Consider the following 21,748-nt stretch of genomic DNA (forward strand, 5'->3'; position numbering starts at 1 on the left):
CCTAAATAAGATAATTGGCCAAGTACAATGCTGGTGTAAGCTGGAGGCCTTTTACCAGAGATGACAGAGGACCCCTCTAAGCAGGAGAGAAGCTGCAGGAATGCCATCCTTGCTGGTTTGTCCCTTGCATTCAAACGCTTCTCTGATGCTCGCTCCTCTCCTGATTTTGTGTGATTTTATTCATGTGCATCCCAGTGTTAGGTTTCACAGTAGATGTACTTAGCTGTACAAACTGTGCCAAGTGATCTTACCGGAATGGCAATGTTGTGCAGGAGATAGTACTTTTGCAAATACAGTCCTGAATTCCTATTTCCCACTGTTGCACAAGAACAGCCTACCATGCTGTGTAAGACATAAATGTTTTGTGGCCTTGCAGATAAACTAGATAGACAGCTGATCCATGATCATGACTCTGCATCACCACCACAGTGAAGGGATAAGGAGCGAAAGCTGATGGCTTCTGCACAACAAACAAACAAGCAGAGACAGTGTTTGCTCATTTCAGTGTGCAAAGCTGATTTGTTTAAATATGAATATGTTGCTTATAGCCAAATTTTAGTGACAGCAGCCCCATAGCATCTATCACTGTTTGCACTTTTGCTAAAAATAGTCGCATTGTCTCTGGATTTTTTCAGATGACACATCTGCAGGTAATTTTTGCTCCTTCCACCCCACCTCTACCCATTACCATTTCCGCCACCCTCCAGGGTATATCGTGCTCAGGAAGACACAAACAACACGAGCTTCATGTGGTGCCACAAACACCTGAAATCGCTTCCCTGTCCTCACCAAAAGTCTGTGCCCTTTTCTCTCCCTTCAGCTCTCGCTTTCTTTATCTATCATGCTTACAGACAGGGGAACCAAGCACAGCCTCAAAATGCTCCCAGTGCCTTCGCTGAAAACTGAGGTTGTCTAAAAGGGAGAACACACTGTCAAGACTGCAGAGCACTTTCTCTCAGGACAGACCATAATACTCTCTGCTTCTCCATTTACAGAACAGTGAATGATTTTCTCTTCCCCATCCCAGCCTACAGCATGTTACAGGTATGTTTTAGAATTGAAGCACCGACTGGAGGAACTAAAAGATCTTTTCCATTTCTAGATTTTCACTGTATATATATTCAGATGAAGCATCTATCTCAAATTCAGGATGACCTGCCTTGAGTCAGCCTCCTCTCAGAGCTCACCCGGGTGCTGTGTTTACAGTTATGAAAAGGAGCAAATCCCACCCAGGAAACAAGCAGCAGTGAGAAAATACACAACATGAAATCTAAACACTTCTGGTTCCTGTCGAGTGCCACAATCCAGGCACTCTCCAAATCCCTCTTCTAAGACAGAGCTACACAGAGTTCCTGGAGGATCAATAAGGTCCAGTCTACTTTGGATTTGCCCTCTTTGCAGTTTTCTAACTCTGAGAGCACTGGGAGGTTCCCATGCCCACAGTAGGTCATACCTCTGGCATGAGTACCTGCGTTCATCCAGATGGATTTTGGTCCAGGACCAGAGCTTTGCAAAACTGGGATGTGGTACCTCCACGACACCCCTGCTCTTGCTGTGCACTGAGGTATCGATGTGCTGCCACTCCGCCACTCAAAAGGGGGCTCTGAAAATAAAAGGTGGATTCCCCAGGCCATGCAGGATATTGATAGCTCAGCACCTAGGAACCCACAGCCAGCCGGCAGACACCATGCACTGCAGCGCCCATCGGTCTGCAAACATTCAAAAAAGGCATTTTGCCTTCTGCACACAGTGTACCTGCGTTAACGGCAGTCCTCAGTGTTTTAAAGCAGAGCTATTTTCTCCACTGTGTTAATCAGACCTGCATTCAGCGGGTTTTTCTAACAGCATGGGGAGTCAAACTGGGCCAAACTCTGCATGATGGCTCCTCCCAGTACTCACACCGACTCATCCGAGCTGGAGGCAAAGAGCGGTGGGATTATAGTAAATTTCATGGAGGCAAGCACAGCCTGCTTGCCAAGTATGTGACCAAGGTACTGCAGCTCACCCAAGCTGGCTGCTCTGCTCAAGCCCCCACCTCTTGGCTCAGAGGGAGCCACAGAGGGATGGCAGCTTGGGGACACCAAAGGGACACATCTCAGCAGGGCAGTATTGGAGAGAAGAGCCACCACTTTTGTCACTGCAGCTGTGTGGTGACTCAGAGCAGCTGAGCTTTCACTGAGGTCCCCACAGAAGGATTTTGATAACCAATGTGGACAAATATCTCCATTTATGCGGGGAGAATGTCAGCAGCCAGGCCCTCTGGTTATTTCCTTTCACCAACTGCAGTGATCTCGAGCTAATCTTGTTTGAACTTTGAACAGCTTGCACTCATCCAGGCCTCAGCCAGGACTTGCTACCGCGTCCAGTAGCAAGTTCCAGCCCTAGCCTGTGCTGGAGGAAAAAGGGACCTAAAGCTGGACTGCCGGACTGTGCAAGGACATCAGCTATAATCTCTCACTAAATAAATGTGGTGTGGTGAATAAGAAGGAAGACAGCACAGAGCCCTGTGGCAATACACTGAGCACACCCACTGGGGAGAAAAGCACTTGCTCAACACAGCTCCCTGCAATCTCTTGGAAAGAAAGAAATAGGATATGGGTAAGATAAGACTGAAGACATGTTCGAGGCCCTATGCAACCCCTGTGCCTGTAAGGGTGTGTGTGCTCCTGCTGAGGATGCTGTTCCTTCCCAGGTGCATGTGCACCCGGGAGTCTCACCTTCATGCTTTTCTCATAGCACTTTGTGCTTCCCATTTAATGAAGAGACTGGAACCTGAAGGACCTGGCGATTTACATGAGATAAGGTCCCGGAGATTTAGTAATACAAAGCGAAAAATAACTGATAAGAGAAGCATTTACCATTTCTCTCTACAAAGTCAATCTCGTAGCTCTTTAATATTTGTTTCCAGCATCCTTCAGCCCTTACGACTTGGTGCTGGGCCAGCTGTAACACGATACACCAGCACAATGTTCTAGCCCTATCTTCCGGCATTACATAAACCTATGTTTGGGACAGATTCTCATCCCCTTTGAGCTCCTCTGCACCACTCTGGCAGTAGAAAGGGGCCATGGGAGTACATTACATGCACACCACCTTTTGAGACTTCTTTCTGTTGCCAGAGTGATGTAAGCATCCCTGGCTCGAGCCAGAATCTGGCCCTTTGCTTAATGTGTTTAACAAATGAAGCTGCTGTTTGAATCCCAAAGATGGAAAGATGGTCTGTAACTGAGTGAGCACCAAGCACTTCTACCCTTGGCAGTCAGGAATCCACGCTGTTACAAAGTGGAAATGTATCGGGTGTGTTAGCTTCCTAACCGCAAAAATATCTCTCAGAAAATTACTGCTTCCCTTCTTTACTAAGGGGACATTAATTTCAGTGGCATGTGCAGTAATGTTCATTCAGGACTGGCCACAGGTGGTCAATTATTCCTCTGCCTGTCTAGAAGCAGCATGTTTACTCCTCATAATAAAAAGTATTAGTGCAATACAGAGTTTATTGTTCAATTAGGAAAGTGACATGCAAAGCATTACAGTCCCTTGCAGAGAATACAGCCAGAAACGAATTTTTGCAGCTAGAACTGAATTTTCGCAGATGAATGAAGTATCACCCTCCTCCCCATCAGACATACAGAGACTGCACAACTTTAAGAGCCAACTGACAGGTATTTTAGGACCAATATTTAACTAGCCGCTACAATCAAATATTGTCTTGTATATTAAAGCTCTAGACTATAATTGTGTCCCTTTCTCTGTTTAAAACATTTTTAATTGATCATTCAGGCACTGATAAAAAAGAAAACCAAACCAAACCAAACCCCACCAAATCCCCTCCCAACCCCATGGCCCCCCCCCCCCCCCCCGAAAAAAAACCAACACCACAAAAAACACACAGAATTGAATTTTGGTCCTGAGCATAAACAAAGCTGCATATTGAGCAGAATTTGCGAACATTTTACATATGCACAATTTGATCACTTTGTGGGGTCCAAACTCACTGCTCTGCTTGTTTCAGTTACTGCGCATAGACTGGGCAGTCACGTTGTTTTTAAACAAACACCTGCAAGTAAACCTCAGAATCTATTTTCTCCTACTGTGTCAGAAAATAATTCATAAATTAACTTCTCTGCAAATACCAAGAGTGCTGTTGTTCTCTACTTGGAGGATAACACAACATTAAATAATAGATACCACTTTACACTTCTAACATTTTAATCTCCATCTCAAATTGCACGCAAAGGCAATTAAATAACAGCATCCCCATTTCAAAGCTGGAGATCAGACACCTAAATGCAAAGTTAGCAGACACCTAACTCCAAGCATACATGCAGTCCCTCTGCTTAAACTGAATGGCTCTATGTGCAGGCTTGAAGTTAGACACATGCAGAAATACGCAGTTCAACTGGTGACCACAGCTACCAAAAACATAGGTGACATATGTAAGGTATTTATCTAGTTAATGAACAGAAATAGGCACATCTAAAGGTGGTTTAATCAATCCTAAATCAGCACCAAATTATTTTGAGTAAATCACACTCTAGAAGTGCTTGCCTTCCTCTGTTAGCCATGGGACCCAGAGAGAGTCCAGCCCAGATGTCAAATACTGAGATGCTACAGCTAGGCATGTGAACCGAACTGTGTCCTAAACCAAACGGTGCTATGGAACTGTAAAGAAATGTGGCACAGGTGAAAACCAGAGTGAAATGTGGACCCAACTGAAGTTCAAATATCCATTGCCTCACTGTGAGCGCAACTGAGAGCAACATTTGAGCACTCAGATCCCACAGGAGTGTTATCCTGAGGAATATAAAGCACAAGGAGACAGGCACAGTCCTTAAAAAGTGAGGTAACCTCTGGCATGATGAAGGTTTCACGTAAGTTGTTAATGCTGGTTTGGTGCAAGGCATACAGCGTGGAAAGAATTCAGATTACTATGAGCAAAATGGACCCTGCTTATAAAGAACAGGTATGCTCAAGACACTACTGCACATTGATCTGCATGTACACCCACCTGAAAGACCCCAGTCTGCAAATGAAAGCATGAACAAGAAAACTTTATGCAGGGAAACAGACACCTCTTCCAGAGAGAGAGACAACAGCATCACAAAATCATGCTGTGCAAGACAACATTTGTAAAAAATGTTGATAGATACCATCCCCCATTTGAGTTATGGAGCCATCAAAAGCTCACTTCCACGGAGCATTTTTGGACCCTTTAGTGACTAAATCATCAATTTAGAGTCTGTCAGACTTCATTATGCAGATTAAGAGTCTCTCCTTGGTTTCATTTGCTATGCATTAATAAGAGAGCATCGGTGACTGTATCCTCTCACACAATCAAAGCCTTTCTGCCATTACATAGTAAATTTTGTTCTTTCTAGCGTTTGAAAAAAACCTCAACACAACAGCAACATGGCTTAGTTGCTATGCAAAGACTAGGAACCACTGCATAGGGATCAGTTCCAGAGTTTGGTTTGATTTGAACCAAGCCAGGCAAATTATGCCTGAATGTGACCTGATGAGGTTTTCCTGCTCACCCATTTCTCTTGTCTACAGGTGAAGAGTGCGCTTAGGCCAGACTGGCCCTGGGAGCCTCACAAACCTGTGCAAGTCCAATGCACATTTACTGCCTTGCCACCTGATGCCTGGTGCAGTTCAAATACTCAGTACCAACAGGCAGATTTATTATGAATGCTGGTAGGGATCTTTTTTCTCTCTCACTGACTAGATGTGACTCAAAAAGTTAATGGTAATTGCTCTCATCTTCATTTAGCAATGAGAGAGAGAGAGAAATGGGAGCAATTTGCAGATCTGAGAACAGGTCATTACAGGTGTGTTATATTAGTGTATTCATGAGCCCCCTGGGACAGCCATGCTGTGATATCCAATAACTTTCTTAATGTGTAATTACACACCATTGGACTATAATTGATTAATTGAAAAGAGAATGTAGGCAGATGCTAGGCCAAGGCTGCTGCTGCTCATTAAATGAGTATGTCCTTGCTTCTTTTTAATAAGTTAAGTGAACTACTCAAAAGCAATTAAGTAAGAACTGAAATTCATTAGATTTTAAGTAATTATTGGTATTAACTTCTATAATAAAGTGCAGGATTTATATTTTGGGGTTTTTTCCTATCCCAAAAGCAATATCATACACGTCACTGCTGAGATGTAAAAAAGCTGTCTGCTACAGAGAGCAGTGAGCAGCAACATACATGCTCCTTGCAGACACATCTTTTTCAGTTTGCCTTCAAATAACTACGCGCCTTTTAATTAATCTGCCTTTGGGGATGTCATTCCTGGAAGCCCTGAACAGTCCTAGGCATTCCCAAAGAAAGGGAGCCACGCACTCAATATCCCTTTTTGCTTCCAAGCCTCCCTGCAGTCCAGCTGAATGGTGGCCAGGCTCTTCTCAACCCTCCTTCCCATGGGTTGGATCTTAACTCTGAGAAGTAAAAAAAGTATGGGCTCTTGATTTTCAAAATCTCACTCTCTTATTGCTTTATGTTGGCTCTTAAAGGAGTCAAAGCTTTCAAACTCTTTTCCTTTTTAATGGGGAGGACAACACATGCAGCAAGATAAAGCATAAGCTAACTGCACTGTTACAGAAAGTCACACTGATCTGTGGAGGCATCTTTTCAGACCTAACAAAACCCGTTCCCATTAACAACCTGCGTGAGTGAGAGCCAGGGTCAGAGGTACAAAAGGACCTGAGCATCAGGGGACTAACTCCAGTTTTATGGCATGAGCCTGTGCTTCAGGTACGGCCATGGCGAAATGCCGTGCGAGAGAAGTAGCTGCTAGGGTGCCCCCACGGGCCCTACTGAATCATCTGCATTTCCTGCACAGACCCCAAGAAGAAAATATTTATAGCTTTGGGTGATGACTTTGGAAATTTTATTTCCAATTTATGTGGAAGGAAATCCGATGAATTTTATTTCACCTCACTTCACTTCCTTTGGAACAAGGCATATCTTTATTTTTTAACGTTCTATAAAAACTGTCTGAATTTTATTTAAATTGGTTATGAATGCCAGTTTCATAAAGCAAAGCCACGATTCACAACTGGTTTTCTTTCCAAGGGATACAAACCTGCTTTTTTTCCCCTAGTTTTATAGATGTTTGGGTGGGGCGATAGCTGACAATTTTTTTCAATCTTCTTTAACACTTATTGAAATAATTTTAAGCAGTGGCCTGCTAAAAAATGCACTTTCAGCTAACAGTTTCTTAACTTTTTACTTGTTTAAATTCCCAGTCAGTAAAAAGATTGGTATTTTTTAAAAAACATTTTTGAAAAAGCAGCTTTTCAACAAGAACATGTTTTAATATGAAAATTACAACTTCAGTAAAAACATCAAATAAGGAAAGCAAAGAGTAAAAATTGAGTAATACAACACAGTATTGCAGTGAGGAGAAAATAAGGTTGGAGAAATTATTCAGAGGTCACCAGTAATTGCACATTTATTAATAAAATTTTTAATGCTTGTTCTGGGAAGGAAGACGACAGAATTGGAGCTGTAATGGGATTTTAATTATTTTCCTTTTAAACAAATGCATTTTGCTTCTCTTCTGAAATAATAACGGTGATGTTAAAAATTAGAAAACATGCCTCCTTCTGAGGAAAGGCGGGTTTGTGCTCACGAAATGTCAAGTGTCACATCCTAAAATAATGCCCCTGTATTGGTATGAAGGAAAATGCTAAACTAGACACTGGGGAAAAGTTGCTTACTCTTCCTAGCGTACACAAGGCAAGTGCTGTGGGAAAGGGGATATGACTCGCTCTTGGCTCTGGGAGGCCAAACACCCACTGTAATAGCCATGGTCTTTCCCAAATCTGCTCTGTTCCCATTGTCTGTCTTCCCATGCCACCTACCCCTCTCACTGTCACACCTTTTATTCCATCTCTTTAGCTCCCTGAATCATCTTCCTTAATTCCATTCACTGGACCTAAGAGGCAGGCATTATGTAGAGCTACTGGGGGTACCAGCCTGCTTGTGCAGGAAACCACATCCCTGGCCATGGGGAAGCTTTGTTCCTTTTTATCCCTGTCTCCTTCCCTTCCTTCTCCCTGCTCCCCATGCTCCTGGGGATTTTATACCTTGTATTTTATGTGTCGCTGGAAACTGGCAGAGACTTACCCTCCTTGCTGCTCTCAAGGGTTAATGGCACTTCCCTGCCCACCTCTGCAGGAAGCATGGGGAATCCCTTGCCCTCCTTAAGGCTGTAGGTCATGGTCACTCACTAACCCCAAGTATAAAAGGAGTAAGGTTTGGGTGTTATTTCCAGCAGAGCTGCTGTCTCAGACTTGCTATAACAGGGTTGTATTTTCTGTAAGTTCCTACATCTGGTCTCTGATTACTGCCTTCAACTCAAATACTATTAATAAAGATCATATTTTCTACACTTCAAATTAGAGGTTAGCTGGCCTACAGCTATTTCTGGTCAGAGAGGGGAAGATGTCTCAAAGCAGTTGTTCGTCTTTTCTTGTCTACCAAATACAGGGTGTCATTTTGAGCCCACTTAAAGATAATAGGAGGGATCCTATTGATTTCACTGGGCTTTGGACCAGAGGTGGTGGAGTCCTAAACATGGTGTGAGTCAAGGAAGAAAAGCATATTTCTTTATCCGGATGGTGGTGCAGGTCTGGGGAAGGGGAACCGAGGGCCTTAAAGACCAAGAAAATCTCTTTAAGACTCCTGAGAAGGTCTGCTGTGGCCCCAGGAACAGGACCCAAACCTCCCAGGTCCAGCCCATGCTGCCACAATCATAGTACCGTTGAATGGCTTGGGTTGGAAGGGATCTTTAAGATCATCTAGTTCCAACCCCTGCAATGGGCAGGGACACTTTCCACTAGACCAGGTTGCTCAAAGCTCCATCCAACCTGACCTTGAACACTTCCAGGCATGGGGCAGCCACAGCTCCTCTGGGCAACTTGTTTCAGTTTCTCACAATCCTCACAGTAAAGAATTTACTCCTTACACATATATATACAAAAATACATATATATATGAAATATATATTTTATATATTCCCTATATATTATATTCCTTTTATATATATTTTTTTCCTTTTTTCTTCCTTGAAATGTGAGCAATGGCCTTCACTTCCATTCCAGGGTAGAAAAACATATAATTAAAAAGCACAGCAAGAAGGACATGGCCCATGTGCAGGGCAAGACAGTGGACGCATTTGTTCTAAACCAGTAAACAGATCTGTGTAGACAGGCATAGAGCCTATCATTTCCTGGGACAGCGTATCGCGGGGCGGCTGGCAGGCTGCAGCTCTGTATTTGGTCCTGCATTATCCTGGCGAGATGCCTATCAGGACGCAGGGCTGAGGCAGCCAGCGCCCTGTGGGTGCTACCTGCACAGGCAGGCAGCGGGCAGGGAGGGTCAGGCAGAGCTGGGTGTTGGGGCTCCCTTCTCCCCTCCTGGTGCTGCAAATCTGCCTGAGGGCTGAGTGCTGCCTTTCTTCAGTGCATTCACCCAGCGCCCATGGACTTCAACAGAAGCATGCGTAAGGTAAACACCACACAGCCCTTCATTCAGCCTGGCAGCAATTTAGAACCAAAAAAACTTCACAATAATTTTGCCTGGTTTGTTGCCCTTGCCTGAAAAGAAACAGAATACGAGGGGGTCTGGTGGGGTTTTGGGAGGTTCTCTTTAAAATATTCTGCTGCAACTCATGAACAATTTAGTTTTTTAAAATGAAACATTACAGGCGATCAGCCTATGATATGACCTAAGCCTCACTGTTATTTCAGTCACAAGAAAGGTTGAATTTCATGTGGCCAAGATTACTGAGGTTTTAAGAACATCAGTATCAACTCACTGCTACAATTGCTTTTCTCAATATTTTTGTTCCAGAGCCGTAACTGCCATTCTGACAGCTCTCTGTGCCTGATCCAAAGTCCCTGAAACCAAAGGTGGGCTCTCTGTTGGCTGTTACTGTACTGCACGGCCATTTGCTCAAATCACTGCATACACCACAGTGCAGCTGATGGAGCAGTACCAGTTGCTCTCAGACTGCTGCAGTAAACTGAGCAAGAAACTGATGAAATCCATCAGTAAACCACCAAAAAAATAGTGCCAGCAGTGAAACGCAACAAGCCTCAAGTGATGCTGAAACAGTGGAAGGCACCACCATGGAGGTTTTAACTCTTGGCAGGCTTGACCTGGAGCTCCACAGGGTGTCACAGGTCTCATTCCCCTCTCCCCTTCTGCCTCTGCAGGGTGGCAAAATCTCCTCTTGACCGCAAGGTTAGTACCTTAAAGGCTAGATATGGCCCTGCTTCCCTCAGAGCTGCTGGGTGGCAGTCCTGCTCCAGCCAAAAGCTCTGCCCGATCCAAAGCCTAGGCCAGGATGAAGAAAGCATTCTCCCTCTCCCTCTGCTGGTTTGTTCCTAACAGGGTGAAGAGCGAGCCAGGGAGAGCTGCAAGGGGAAAAACCTTTGCTTTCTCGCTCCTGTCTGCTAAGAATAAGGAGGCAGCATAGGAGACAAAAAGGGTGGAACAGAAAGAGAGGGGATAAGCAAAGCCATCACCCCCTACTTCAGTACTCATTGAAGGCACTGTGATTATAAACGGACTGACAGGATTTTCTTTTAATGCTGCAGCACTAACAGGGAGTGGGGGCACAGGAAACAGGTGAGGTTAAAAAAAAAAGAATTCAAACCTCACTTTCTGGAACCAAAACTTTCATGGCCTCCAAAGGATATCAACATGCATATTTACATTTAACTTTACTACACCTACAAAATCTACTGGCCTCATCTGATCCCAAATATTCTCAGTGCTCTTTAAAATCAGTCTTGTAGGTACGAAACCTTTCCCACATTTCAATACTGTAACACTGAGGTTAACCCGCCTGCATCCTCGTTGCTCCCTCTGGATATCCCACATGTACTTTGCCTCTAGTGCTGGAACAGCAGAGCAAAGTGACATGACTTCAACCGAAGCATCAGCTGTAGCTCTGGCTCCTCTCAGCCTTGCCGTAGCCTCCCCAAAGGCCTTTTGCTTGTAGGAGAACATTTTGCATTTCATGTTTCAGTTGTAGATGTGTTTTCAGAGCTTTCTCTGCCTCTTTTTGTTAGTGATTAAAGTTTACTGGCTATAGGTGAGTTTGCATTAAATCCAATAACAAGTATATTTTATTTTGTGTCTTTTACATAACAGCTTCCAAGCACCAGAACTACCTTATAATTCATTGCATACTGGACTCATGAATTTATTGTCCCAGAGCAAAACTAGGAGCAGACTTTTTGATTTCAAAGAGAAAAAGATCCTGATTTTACGGCAGGAAAAATGTGGATCAAAGCTGGATGTAGGACTGGAAATTAATTTTTTTTTTTCCTAGGGTGTTTATATTTTGTTTGGTTTTTGTTTGCTTTACATATAATCTCTTAGCAGTAGGTGGTACTCAGATCATCTCCATAAACAAATGATCTGGAAAGCAACCTGGTGTTTAACCTCCTTAACCCACCAAACCCTTCTTTGCTCATACTGCAGCATGCCAATCTGAAACCTTGACTCAATATTCTGGGCAACTTGGGGCGGGGGGAAGACAAACTGTTGGTTTTTCTTTCCCACTTTTGTTAAAAGGCATCCAAGCATGGCTCTTCCTACCCTCACTAACCTGGGGAGATGCCAGATGGATTTTTCCTTTCTCTAGGCAATGGCTCAGGAATTTCAGCCAGCTAGAGCCGAGGCTGTGGGCTTCTCACTGGCCTTTTCACTCAAGCCTATCCTTTCTCTGCAGTTAATCCCATCTCTTTCCTCACATCCACTATTAGCTGGACTGTACCAGTCCTTGACAATCAGCTTCCAGAGGACTAAATTCTGCCTTTTCCTTCTGGAAACAAAGAGATGTGCCTGACAGAAAAGCACAAGAAATTAAAATCCTGAGGCAGCGCCTACGGGAGAAGAGTCGGTGGCTGGCCAACACAGCATAGTGGCCTGGCTTTTTAAAAAATAGATTTGTTTTATGTAGTTCCCAGTATTTATCTAAACTTAAGAAAACATGAGTCTCAAAAATACTGAAACGTTCACAAGGAAAATTTTATGTCCTCATTGACTACATCATCTTAAGCATTTTGTTTTCTGTGCTCTACAACAAATGGCGTGACACAATGTATCTGGATTTAGTGTGGGAAATGAATACCCTAATCTAATCCCCTAATTGCACAATGGCTTTCTATACCAACCAAAATCTTTAATTGTCACTCCTTCTCTTAATGCACAGAACTATTGCAAGCACTTCAGGGGTTTCTTTTGCCTAAATCATATGTCTTTCTTCCTCCTATGTCCTATCAAGCTCTCTCTCAAAAAAAAAACCCCAACAAAACAAAACCAAACCCACCAAATAGCTAAGTTGTACCTCACTACCCAAATCGTCTCCTCTTCTGAGGAGCAAACAATAAAGCAAGCATACAATTTATAATAGCCTGTTACTATGCTTTCAAATCTCTCCAAATACTGAGAGTTAAAGCTTGCTGTATCTGTCTGTGACCCGGGATGTTAAGATTCAGCCGGTGTAGCAGGAGAGCCCTGACACACACACCCAGCAGCAGTGCCCCAGCCCCTGGATCCCACCTGGCAGCACCCTCCCAGCACAAGCATTTCCCAAACAGAGAGCCTGCACTTTCCGGAATGAACCTTGCTGGAAAACGGCAGCTGAACCCTAAAGCAAAGAAAGCACTTTTGAGCCAAATCCTCCAATTTCACCTCACAGGCTATATGCTTACTCTCAACTGCGCTGAGAAAACTCCAAGGATTTCCTGGTTCTCAAAAGCATAAACAAGTTTCAGTTTCTCTTTCATGTAAAAAATCTCAGCTTTTCACTCAGACAGCTTCTGACTTGCACTGTTAGACACTGGGTAAGATTTTAACCATTGGGAAAATATTTTTTCAGAGGAAGCAGCTGTCCCCTCTCCTTTCTTTCATTTTTCCCCCCCCCCTTTCCTCCCAAGGAGACAATTCCTAGCACAAACACAGGAATAATGACTAGCCTTCAGGAGAAAGATGCTGTCTTAACGGCCAGGTCCTGTGAAATTCACTTTACTCTTGAGCACATTTTAATATAGCATTGTTTCCCCAAAAGTAAAAATATAGAAGGAAAACCACAACCTCTCTGTGAAACATGTAGCATCTTCAACAAATAACACTAGTTCCCCCACCACCAAAGCCTAGGTTCGACATTGTGTTTTCACTGAAAGTTCCTAAAATACATCTTTAAAGACAGCAGAGGTACATATTCATTATTTGTCTACTTTTTTTTCACATACAAACTGAGTACATATCACACCCCTGCCAATTTTGTTTCCAACAGCACAGGAAAAATAAAACTATGACAAATTGCTTTTATTACTTCCTTAAACAAGAACTGAAACTTGTCCAAAATGCACATGAAAGACTAACTTGGATGACTTGAGCTTTTGCCAGGTACAGAAGTGATATAATAAAACAAAAACTTAAATGCATTATTAGTAGAGGAATAATTAACTGGGCATTAAAAGAATATTTGATTTTAAATAGCAGAAAGAGGGTTAATCGGTTCATTGGTTGCTTGCACTAAAAATAAAGCAGATCTTCAACTGAAATAATACATGACTTATTTTACATCATGTTGTCTCCCAGCTCTAGTCCTGAACTCCTCCAACACCAAGAAGCCCAACTGCCATCAGGGCATCTTGGTGTTTTGCGATGGTTCATCAGGCCTGATTTGGCCAGCGGCACAGTAATTAAGCACGGCCTTGAAGAAAGAGTTTCACTTACTTGGCACAAGAATTGTGACTGCACCAGGGAATTGCCTTCTGTGTTTGCCTAGTTTCCTCCCCTTAGGACATAACCCTATTGCCCCTGAAACCAAGAGGCACTTTGCAAAGGGTTTAAGAGGAAGCAAGATCGGGTCTTCTGGGTCATGTCACTTTTGGCTGGGAGAATTATACTGGGAACAAACTGACCCTTCCGAGTGACACCTGTGGCTCTAAACAGCATTGTCATTACCTAACCAGGGGCTAGCTCAGCACAGGGAATGCCTGGAAGGTAGGAAAGCCTGTGGGCCCACTAGCGCAGGTATGGCCAAGATGCTCTGCACTCCGGCCAATACTGAGAGCAGGGACTGGCCACCACCCCTGGGCTGCTGCCCTCCAGTCTGGGCTTCTCTGATCAACTGCCTGAATCTGGGGGCCGGCTTCAGCACTGGGTTACATCAGCCTATCAGCTTGACTTCGCTGGATGTTGCACCTGGGACACCAAGATTAGCATTTGGCCATGCATCCTCTATGGGGGAGGCAGACACGGGTTTTAATGCAGAGGAAACACAGCTTGCTCCTCCATTGCCACCCGCCTCTTCTGTAGTTATAATGAGAAAAAAAGCGTTGTTGTTTCAAAATATAACCCCGTGTTCTGACTCTCCACAAATTATTTCCATTTAGCCAAACGATACATTTTACTTAACTACAGCTGAGGAGAAAGGCGAATGCAAGGGAGACATCTACCAATTCATCTAATTCAAAAGCCATGCATGAATCTCTCTTAAATGTACTACAAGTCATTCTCTGTTTACTTTAGGCAAACAGAAAAACTCATCGTGGAGCACTCATTTTCACAAAGCTAATCAAGAACATTAGGTCCCAACAGATTCATTTAATAGAAATATAATAGGCATTCCTGCTTGCTTTTAATCTTGCCTAGCTGCAAATGCTAAAATGAACAGTGAATTAACCCTGCCTTGGAACAGAGATCCTTTCAGAGCTGATTATCATCTCTCTTACGGCTTGTAAACACTCCAGGCTCCCTGTATGTGCTTTCCTGACTTTTGCTCTTTCCCCACAGCAGAGGATGGGAGAGGAGTGGAGAGGAGAGGAATGGAGAGGAGAGGATGTTCCCGCCTGCATGCAGCTAGGAAGGGGAGGAATAGGCAAGCTCTAAAGGGAGTACTGCTTGTCAGCAGAAGAAAACACGCCGCAGCCCAAAAACACGGCAGAGACAAAAGGTGGATGGGAAAGTGAGTTTTGGGGCGCCTCGGAGGTGGGGGAGTGCTTCTCGTGCATCACCAGCCATTCCCTGCATGGCTCTCCCTGATTTACAGTGCAAGACAAGGCAGTACAAGGCCATTCATGTGCTGTCATCAAATATAAGAGATTTTTCAAGCAATCTGAGATCTTAAATTGTTCACGGATAGCAGAACTAGCATTAGAACACTAAACAGGAAAAAAGAAAACCTATCATATTTCATAATGTATGTCATAATGAACAAAAGCCTTTCAAAAAGAAAAAAAGAAAAAAAAACGGTTTTCACTGTGCTAAAGTAACAATCTAGACTTGTTGTAAGTATGTTATTCTTACAAGTAGTTCGCAGTTATTCTTGAAGGCAAGTCTTGGAGTTTCCTTAGCATAGTGCTGCTGGGGAAAATTTTCAGCATGTCCATCTTCATCTCTAGCCTGAAGGGAAATATAATGGCCTATTTAGGGACTTACAAATAATGGAAGGAAAAAAAATAGCTAAAAGCATAACAGCTCAGATCATTAAAACAGACGGGAACCCCAAAATACAACATTATTTTAAAGTTTCTTTAAATACGCAGTATAACTTTTAGATATGAGAACTTGGGATGCTGTTTTCTTACATAACTTAGGTTGAACATGCAAATTCATTGTGGTGTAATAATTACAACAACAAAAGACAAACCCAAAATGAAATATTTGAGCTGAAGACTGTGAGTAACTCAGGGTTTCGATTTACTCCATTGCATTTTTCAGGATTACATTACATATGTACTTGTATAAACTTTTTGACATGCTTAAGCAATCCCTAGATAATGTACTTGTATTTTCAGTTTAACAGCAAGGCCCCAAAAAATAAATAAGTTTTCATACTCATAATTTACATGTAATACTATTATAGAGAAATGGATTCCCCCTCCATGTTTAAGTGAAGCTTCGAAAGGAGCAATCATCTAGCAAGAACAATGATCCTTCAGTCAAATGTGGTCAAAATATTTAATGACAAAGATGCATTAAAAGTTACCGGTTATTCGGAACTACGCTGTTAATTAAGAAAGCTGAAGTTTAAATGGAGACATTACCAGAGCCCATTAGCAATCCTGCTTGCATACAGTATTTTTCCCTTCTCATCTACAGCGTTTTCTCCTTTCAAGTTGGAGCAAAAGGGAGAAGCAGGTGAAAGGAGGAGTGTCAGCAATACACTCATTACACTGTTCATTTGAGTGACACTTGCACTCCGCTCCGCTCCATCTCATCTGATCCCTGACTGTTCGCTCTCTCCCTCTCGCAGCCTCCCGAAATTCACAGCTGAGCTGTCTCCCTCACATATGGCTTGCATATAATTATGCACATTCCATTTTACACTGCATTAAAATGATGAGCTCCTGGCTCCCTGCCAACCTATTTAAATCAGCCCCTGCCCAAAGAAGCCGGGGAGAGAAGGAGGGCAGAGGGGGGGTGACCAAAGCAGGGGGCAAGGGGAGCAGGCAGAGGAGACGGGCAAGGAGCAGGTAGCCCTTCTCCTTGTCCCTCCGGCCACCCCATGTGTCCCCCCGGGGCAGGGGGGTCCGGGGATGCCCGGGTGTAATGCACAGGCACCTCGGTGGCTGCGGCAGTGCTGGCATACCGTTCCCCTCTCACGTGGCGTGAACTGCCTGTCGTCATGTGTCACAACCTAACATTGGCATTTATGAAAGATATTTACACCTTGTAGGGTCTACGGCTTGTTTGCCTTCAAATAGGCTTCTGCATCTCCCTGGGGAGATGGGGTGGGAAAGGGGAGCCGTGGGTTAACACCACTGGGATTTTTTAGGAAAACATGAAGGGGTTGCACCTCATGGAAAGCCCATTGTGGGCTTCAACTTGGGCCTCTGCTTGTCAGCCATGGGGTGTGAACAAACTCTGCCCGACAGAAAATAACATTTTTAAAAGTGCAAAGTTTGTCCAAAAGTATGTTTCGAGTAGTGCCTACAATTGATGATTATTACAAGAAGTGGGAAGTGGGAAACAAGTTTATTCTGTATGTTTCCTAGCAGCTTACAGGTATTTTCTTGCACTGCCCTCAATAGCTGCAGGGTGGAAAATGTTTAAAATTTTTCCTTCAAACCAGAAGGAAGAGGTAGAGCATTCCTGAGCACCTGAAATCACTTTTATACTGACAAAGGTTTAAATGTATTACTCTAATTATTAGTTTGAAATTGAAACCTCTCTTACACAGTAAATCTACCTCCCATGCTGTGTGGAATACAAAGTCTAAATTTGACCATGTTTTGTAAAAAAAAACCCACTCGATTTTCATTTTGAAAATAAACTTTGTCCTTTCCTTTCACCCATGAAGGAATACAGGCAACTCGCTGAAGCTCTTCCAGGTCACCTAGAAGACAACTGGGGGATGAATGCCTCAAACATGCCTTGCACAAATAGAAACAGACCTGTCAGCTCGGGATCACAGGTGCCAATGGAACGCTCAGTGACAGAGAGCTAGTGAGATGCTGTGTGGGACACAGGTGTTATGCAGGGCTCTGAACGCTACCGGTGCCCCCAGACCCCTGAAATTGTATCTTGGCACTATTCTAGACATTGTGCGTGTGACGGCTGGCACATTGTAACCTGCCAGTGACCCTCTGGAGCATTATCTTGGTGCACGCACCCACCTTGTAAAATGAAATGGATATCAGGGTGTTTGTAGTGCATGTGTCAAAATATAGAGACAAACCCCACTGACCTTGACCTGCTTACCAAAATTGCCAGTTGCTCAAGGGTTATTCACCCCTGCTGGTGGCAACATGCCCTCCTACTGATCCAAACCTTAATTTATTTAACTTCGGCCATTATACAAACTTCCTAGTTTCAAAGCCAGTTTAGCTACCTACTGCTATAATCTACTCAAGCAGCAAAAGCACACCTTGTTTAGCTAGCTGGTTTCCATTGTAAAAAACACCTTTTCTCAGCAGTCAGGGCTAATTCTCCAGGTGCTTTACATTAATTCATTACTACCATCTTCCAGTTGTAAATAATTTGCAGATGGAAACACAATGTTCAGCAATGTTCTAAGCGTATTAAAAATGTAGCTCAGAGTTTATCTTGCCATGGTAATACTGTGATATGCCTGTATCTACACTGGCTCATTCTCTATTGCTGCTGCACACCAGTAAAGGCCTGCTGCAGCTCCCCAGCATCTCGACCTCCCTCATGGCAGGCTGGCATCTACAGCTTCTCCATCAGGCCAGGCTGCCACGGGATGTATTTTGCCTGCTATTGTTTAAAAGGAAGCAATTGAAAAAAAAACCCAAGCCAAACCTGTGATGTCTCTGATTTTTTTTAAATGCTTTTAAACTCCTAACATCGTTTCAGAAATGCTCTCATCTGAAAATGTATGTCCAAAATGGTCGATGTGACTGACTGCATGTATGCAATGTATGGTACAACTGCTCTCACAGCCCATTTTGTTCCAGGACAAAAAAGGCTTCAGCTCCTGTTCTGAGCCTGGAACCATGGTGAGCGCTGCTAGTTTTATCAACACAAAACTGCTCCAACTTCACTGTGGTAGTGCCTCTCCTGGGATTTACTGAATCTCCTAATTCAATAGCCTCTACTGGCAGGCAGCTGCCTTCCTGTCAGCTGCATGGGATCCGAGAGGGAAATCTGCCCATCGGCAGCCCACGGGATGCCAGGCTGGACACTCGACAAAACCGGTGGCACTCACACTGCCCTGGCTACTCCTGGCAGAAGAGAGCACATTACCCAAGGAGCAGTGTTGGCAAGGAAGATCTAGCGAGGAAACAGCAGTCAACGTGGTGGAGCTGGTTTGGCTGTAAGGTCAGCCTTATGACGGGTTGTGTGAGAAATTGTTTAATTGCAGGTTAGATATCAGGAAACCCTTCCTAATGATAGGTACAGCAAAGCGCTAGAGCACATTGCCTAAGGAGACTGTCAAAGCCCCATCACTGGAGTTTTTTAAGAGCAGATTAGGCAAACATCTGCCAGGAATGACATGCACAGAGTAGCTCCTGACATAGCGAAGCTGGACAGATGAGAGCGTCTCCTTTTCCAGGTCCCTTTCCTCTTCGCTTTCTACCACCGAGCTTTGAAGGAAAACAGCAGGAGGGTAAGGAAAAAATTAAGAAAAAAGAACAGAAAACAGGATCTGAAAGGACCTCTCTGAAAATAGCACAGCATTTGATGTTCAGAGATATGTGTACTCATTAATAAGTGCATGATGACAACTATCTTTGGCTACACAAACTGTGCAATTTGTTCATAAGCCAGCCAGCCTATATTTGTGAAAGATGCTAATAGTTTGGAAACAGACTATATATTAAGTCAAGATTCCTTTTTTTTTAACAAGACGGGGAAAGAACAATCTACAGCAGAATTTCCTCCTCTCCGAAGTACATGGATATCTGTTTCTCCTTATTCTCTGAGAAAAATTATCTTGATCCAGACAGAGGATTTCTTAGCTTCAGTGTAAGCCTTTTCATGCATCCTTAGCCTTGGGAGAGGAAATCTGTGCTTACATTTTAATATTAAGGGGAGAATCTTATGATAGTGTAAGTCACAAGGCAGCCTGAACAGAATAATTTATTGAGATGGAACTTGTTAATGCAAAGCTTCCACAAAAATGGGACAATGCATTTGCAATGAAATTCTACTGCTCAGCCCACAAAAGTTTAATGCCTCTTAACTGAACACACCTAACATCTATTTTCTAAGAGCCATGGCCACTTTAGTAATGCAGAGTGACAGAATATTAGCCTGCTTACTCGGATAAAATTGCCACCTGATTTCCATAAATGTCCTTTAAAACAGGTGAAACATGGGACCGTTACCCCAGACATGTTAAATGCAGGCATTAGTTGACTGTCTCTGGTAGGACAAAAAAAAAAAAGGCAGTGAGAAATTGAATAGCGTTGCTATAGAAGCACAGATAACCGCGTCGAGGCTCCCGTCCCGTGGCGATGAACAGAGGAAGTTCACATCACCCTTAATACTATTGTCTCCGGAGGCTGGCTGCAGATGGGAACTGAAAGCCGTGTTTCCGTTTCCACCACAAAGGTTATCTCTCCCTTCACTGAAACTCGAAGGAAATCCTCAGGGAGACCCTAATCCTTGAAATTATAGTTCCTGTGCATTTCTGTTGTCCCAGATAATCAATTGTCATGCTCTCTACATTCACTGTACCAGCCATGGTAAAAATAGTACTGAACTTCCATCTGCTGAGTATATTCTTCCCAGAAATATGAACGGACTTGCTGTGGGCTGGGGCGGTGGGGGAGCACGACATCAGGGTGCCAGGTCGTGGCTCCACACTGGGAGCGGAGCAAGGCCAGGGATAACGGTCTCAAGAGGACACTCCTGCTTCAGCAAGTGTACAATTATAGGAGTGAGTGAGCCCTCAGCTCAGGGAAAAGCCTCCCCTCAGGGAAAGCTTTCACTAATGTTTGATGAGAGGTTTGCTCTTCACAAGGATTTCAGGGTTTTCTTGATTCACAGAGTGATGGAATAAGTGGCATTTACTAACTTGTTGTCTCTCTCAGCTGTACTCTATTTGCTAATCTCTACAGTTGCAATATTTTGCCACTCCAAGCCTCTAAAATCTTCTCAAGATTTTTGAAAAAGTTTTGAAACATATCAAAACAGTATCTCACAGTATCTCCCAAAACTCAGATCAGTGAAAATAAAGGACTTAAAACCACACTGGTTGCTTATTACATTGTTATAATTTACATACCGCTAAAATTGAGATTATCCCTTTTGCATGACCTCCTATGACCACCCCAGGTTAGAGGTGACCACACTACCCAACAATTCCCAGCCTGGGGTCTCTGCCAGCAGTGGCTCTCTGCACACTTGGTGGTGGTCTATGGAGAGCTTGCAGGTCACATGCTACTCCCCTCATTTCCAGCTGCTAAAATGCATTTAAAGACAGCTAAAAATACATTAAATACTTTCCTAATGTTATTTTTCCATGTAAGCAACTGCTGTAGTCACCACAGGAATGTTATTTGATCGCCAAGGGGAGGGGAAGTGGTCCACGAGACAATCTGTCTAGTGGAGGTGATCTACAAAGTTAAAAAGAAATTGGGAATATGCCTTCTTACAACTTCTTTATTAAGTATGCAGAGGAAAACCAGAAGGGCTTTTGCTGACTTATTTTGCTGCATCCTCTCCTCTTCCCACACACACCACCCCAACGTGCACATGAACACACGTACCAACACACAATACACCTCTCCACCTGTTAAGTTAGGAATTGAGATCTTGTCTATGCTGGAAGAAGTCGCCAGTGGATAGAAACCAGTGGAACAGTATCAACATGACAAGCAAAACCTTGGGACTACGTGCGCAACTCTTCCCAGGTCCTGAGCAGAGGGCATACTGCTGGAGACAGGTTGGGCCATTTTGTTGCCTGGGATCTATCCACAGCCTTCCTTGAAATCTCTCCCTGGCACTCAGCTGCTCCTGGCTCCTACACATAACAGTACAGGCTCCATAGCTGTGGAATCCCTTTCACAGAGTGAAGTTACATGGTCACTCAGAATGAGTAAAGACTGCAAAGATGCAGTCGCTAAGTAGACCCTGAGGTTCAATTCCCTGCAGGCATCCTTGGCAAGACAAGGGCCTCTATTGTTGGCATATCTCTTGGTAAGAGCTGGTTATGCTTTACTGTGATGTGTCCATTATAGACAGTGATAAATTTAGACCCAAACTCTAACCTTTGTCCAAATTTTAGTTGCTATTTCAAA

General features: G+C 43.6%; 1 protein-coding gene across 2 annotated transcripts in view; it reads right to left on the reverse strand.

Moving 5' to 3' along the window:
* The window catches only part of SOBP (sine oculis binding protein homolog), a 118,161-nt gene that overhangs the window by 37,328 nt on the left and 59,085 nt on the right, over nt 1–21,748 (reverse strand). Inside the window, exon 5 of one of the 2 annotated variants that reach the window (XM_030490544.1) lies at nt 15,345–15,440. The exons of the other annotated variant lie outside the window; for it this stretch is intronic. Coding sequence (XP_030346404.1) covers nt 15,345–15,440 — 96 coding nt within the window. The remainder of the gene's footprint in view (nt 1–15,344; nt 15,441–21,748) is intronic. 2 annotated transcript variants of the gene reach the window in all.

This window comes from Strigops habroptila, chromosome 6 (assembly GCF_004027225.2).
Source record: "Strigops habroptila isolate Jane chromosome 6, bStrHab1.2.pri, whole genome shotgun sequence".
In the NCBI taxonomy this organism is placed as follows: domain Eukaryota; kingdom Metazoa; phylum Chordata; class Aves; order Psittaciformes; family Psittacidae; genus Strigops; species Strigops habroptila.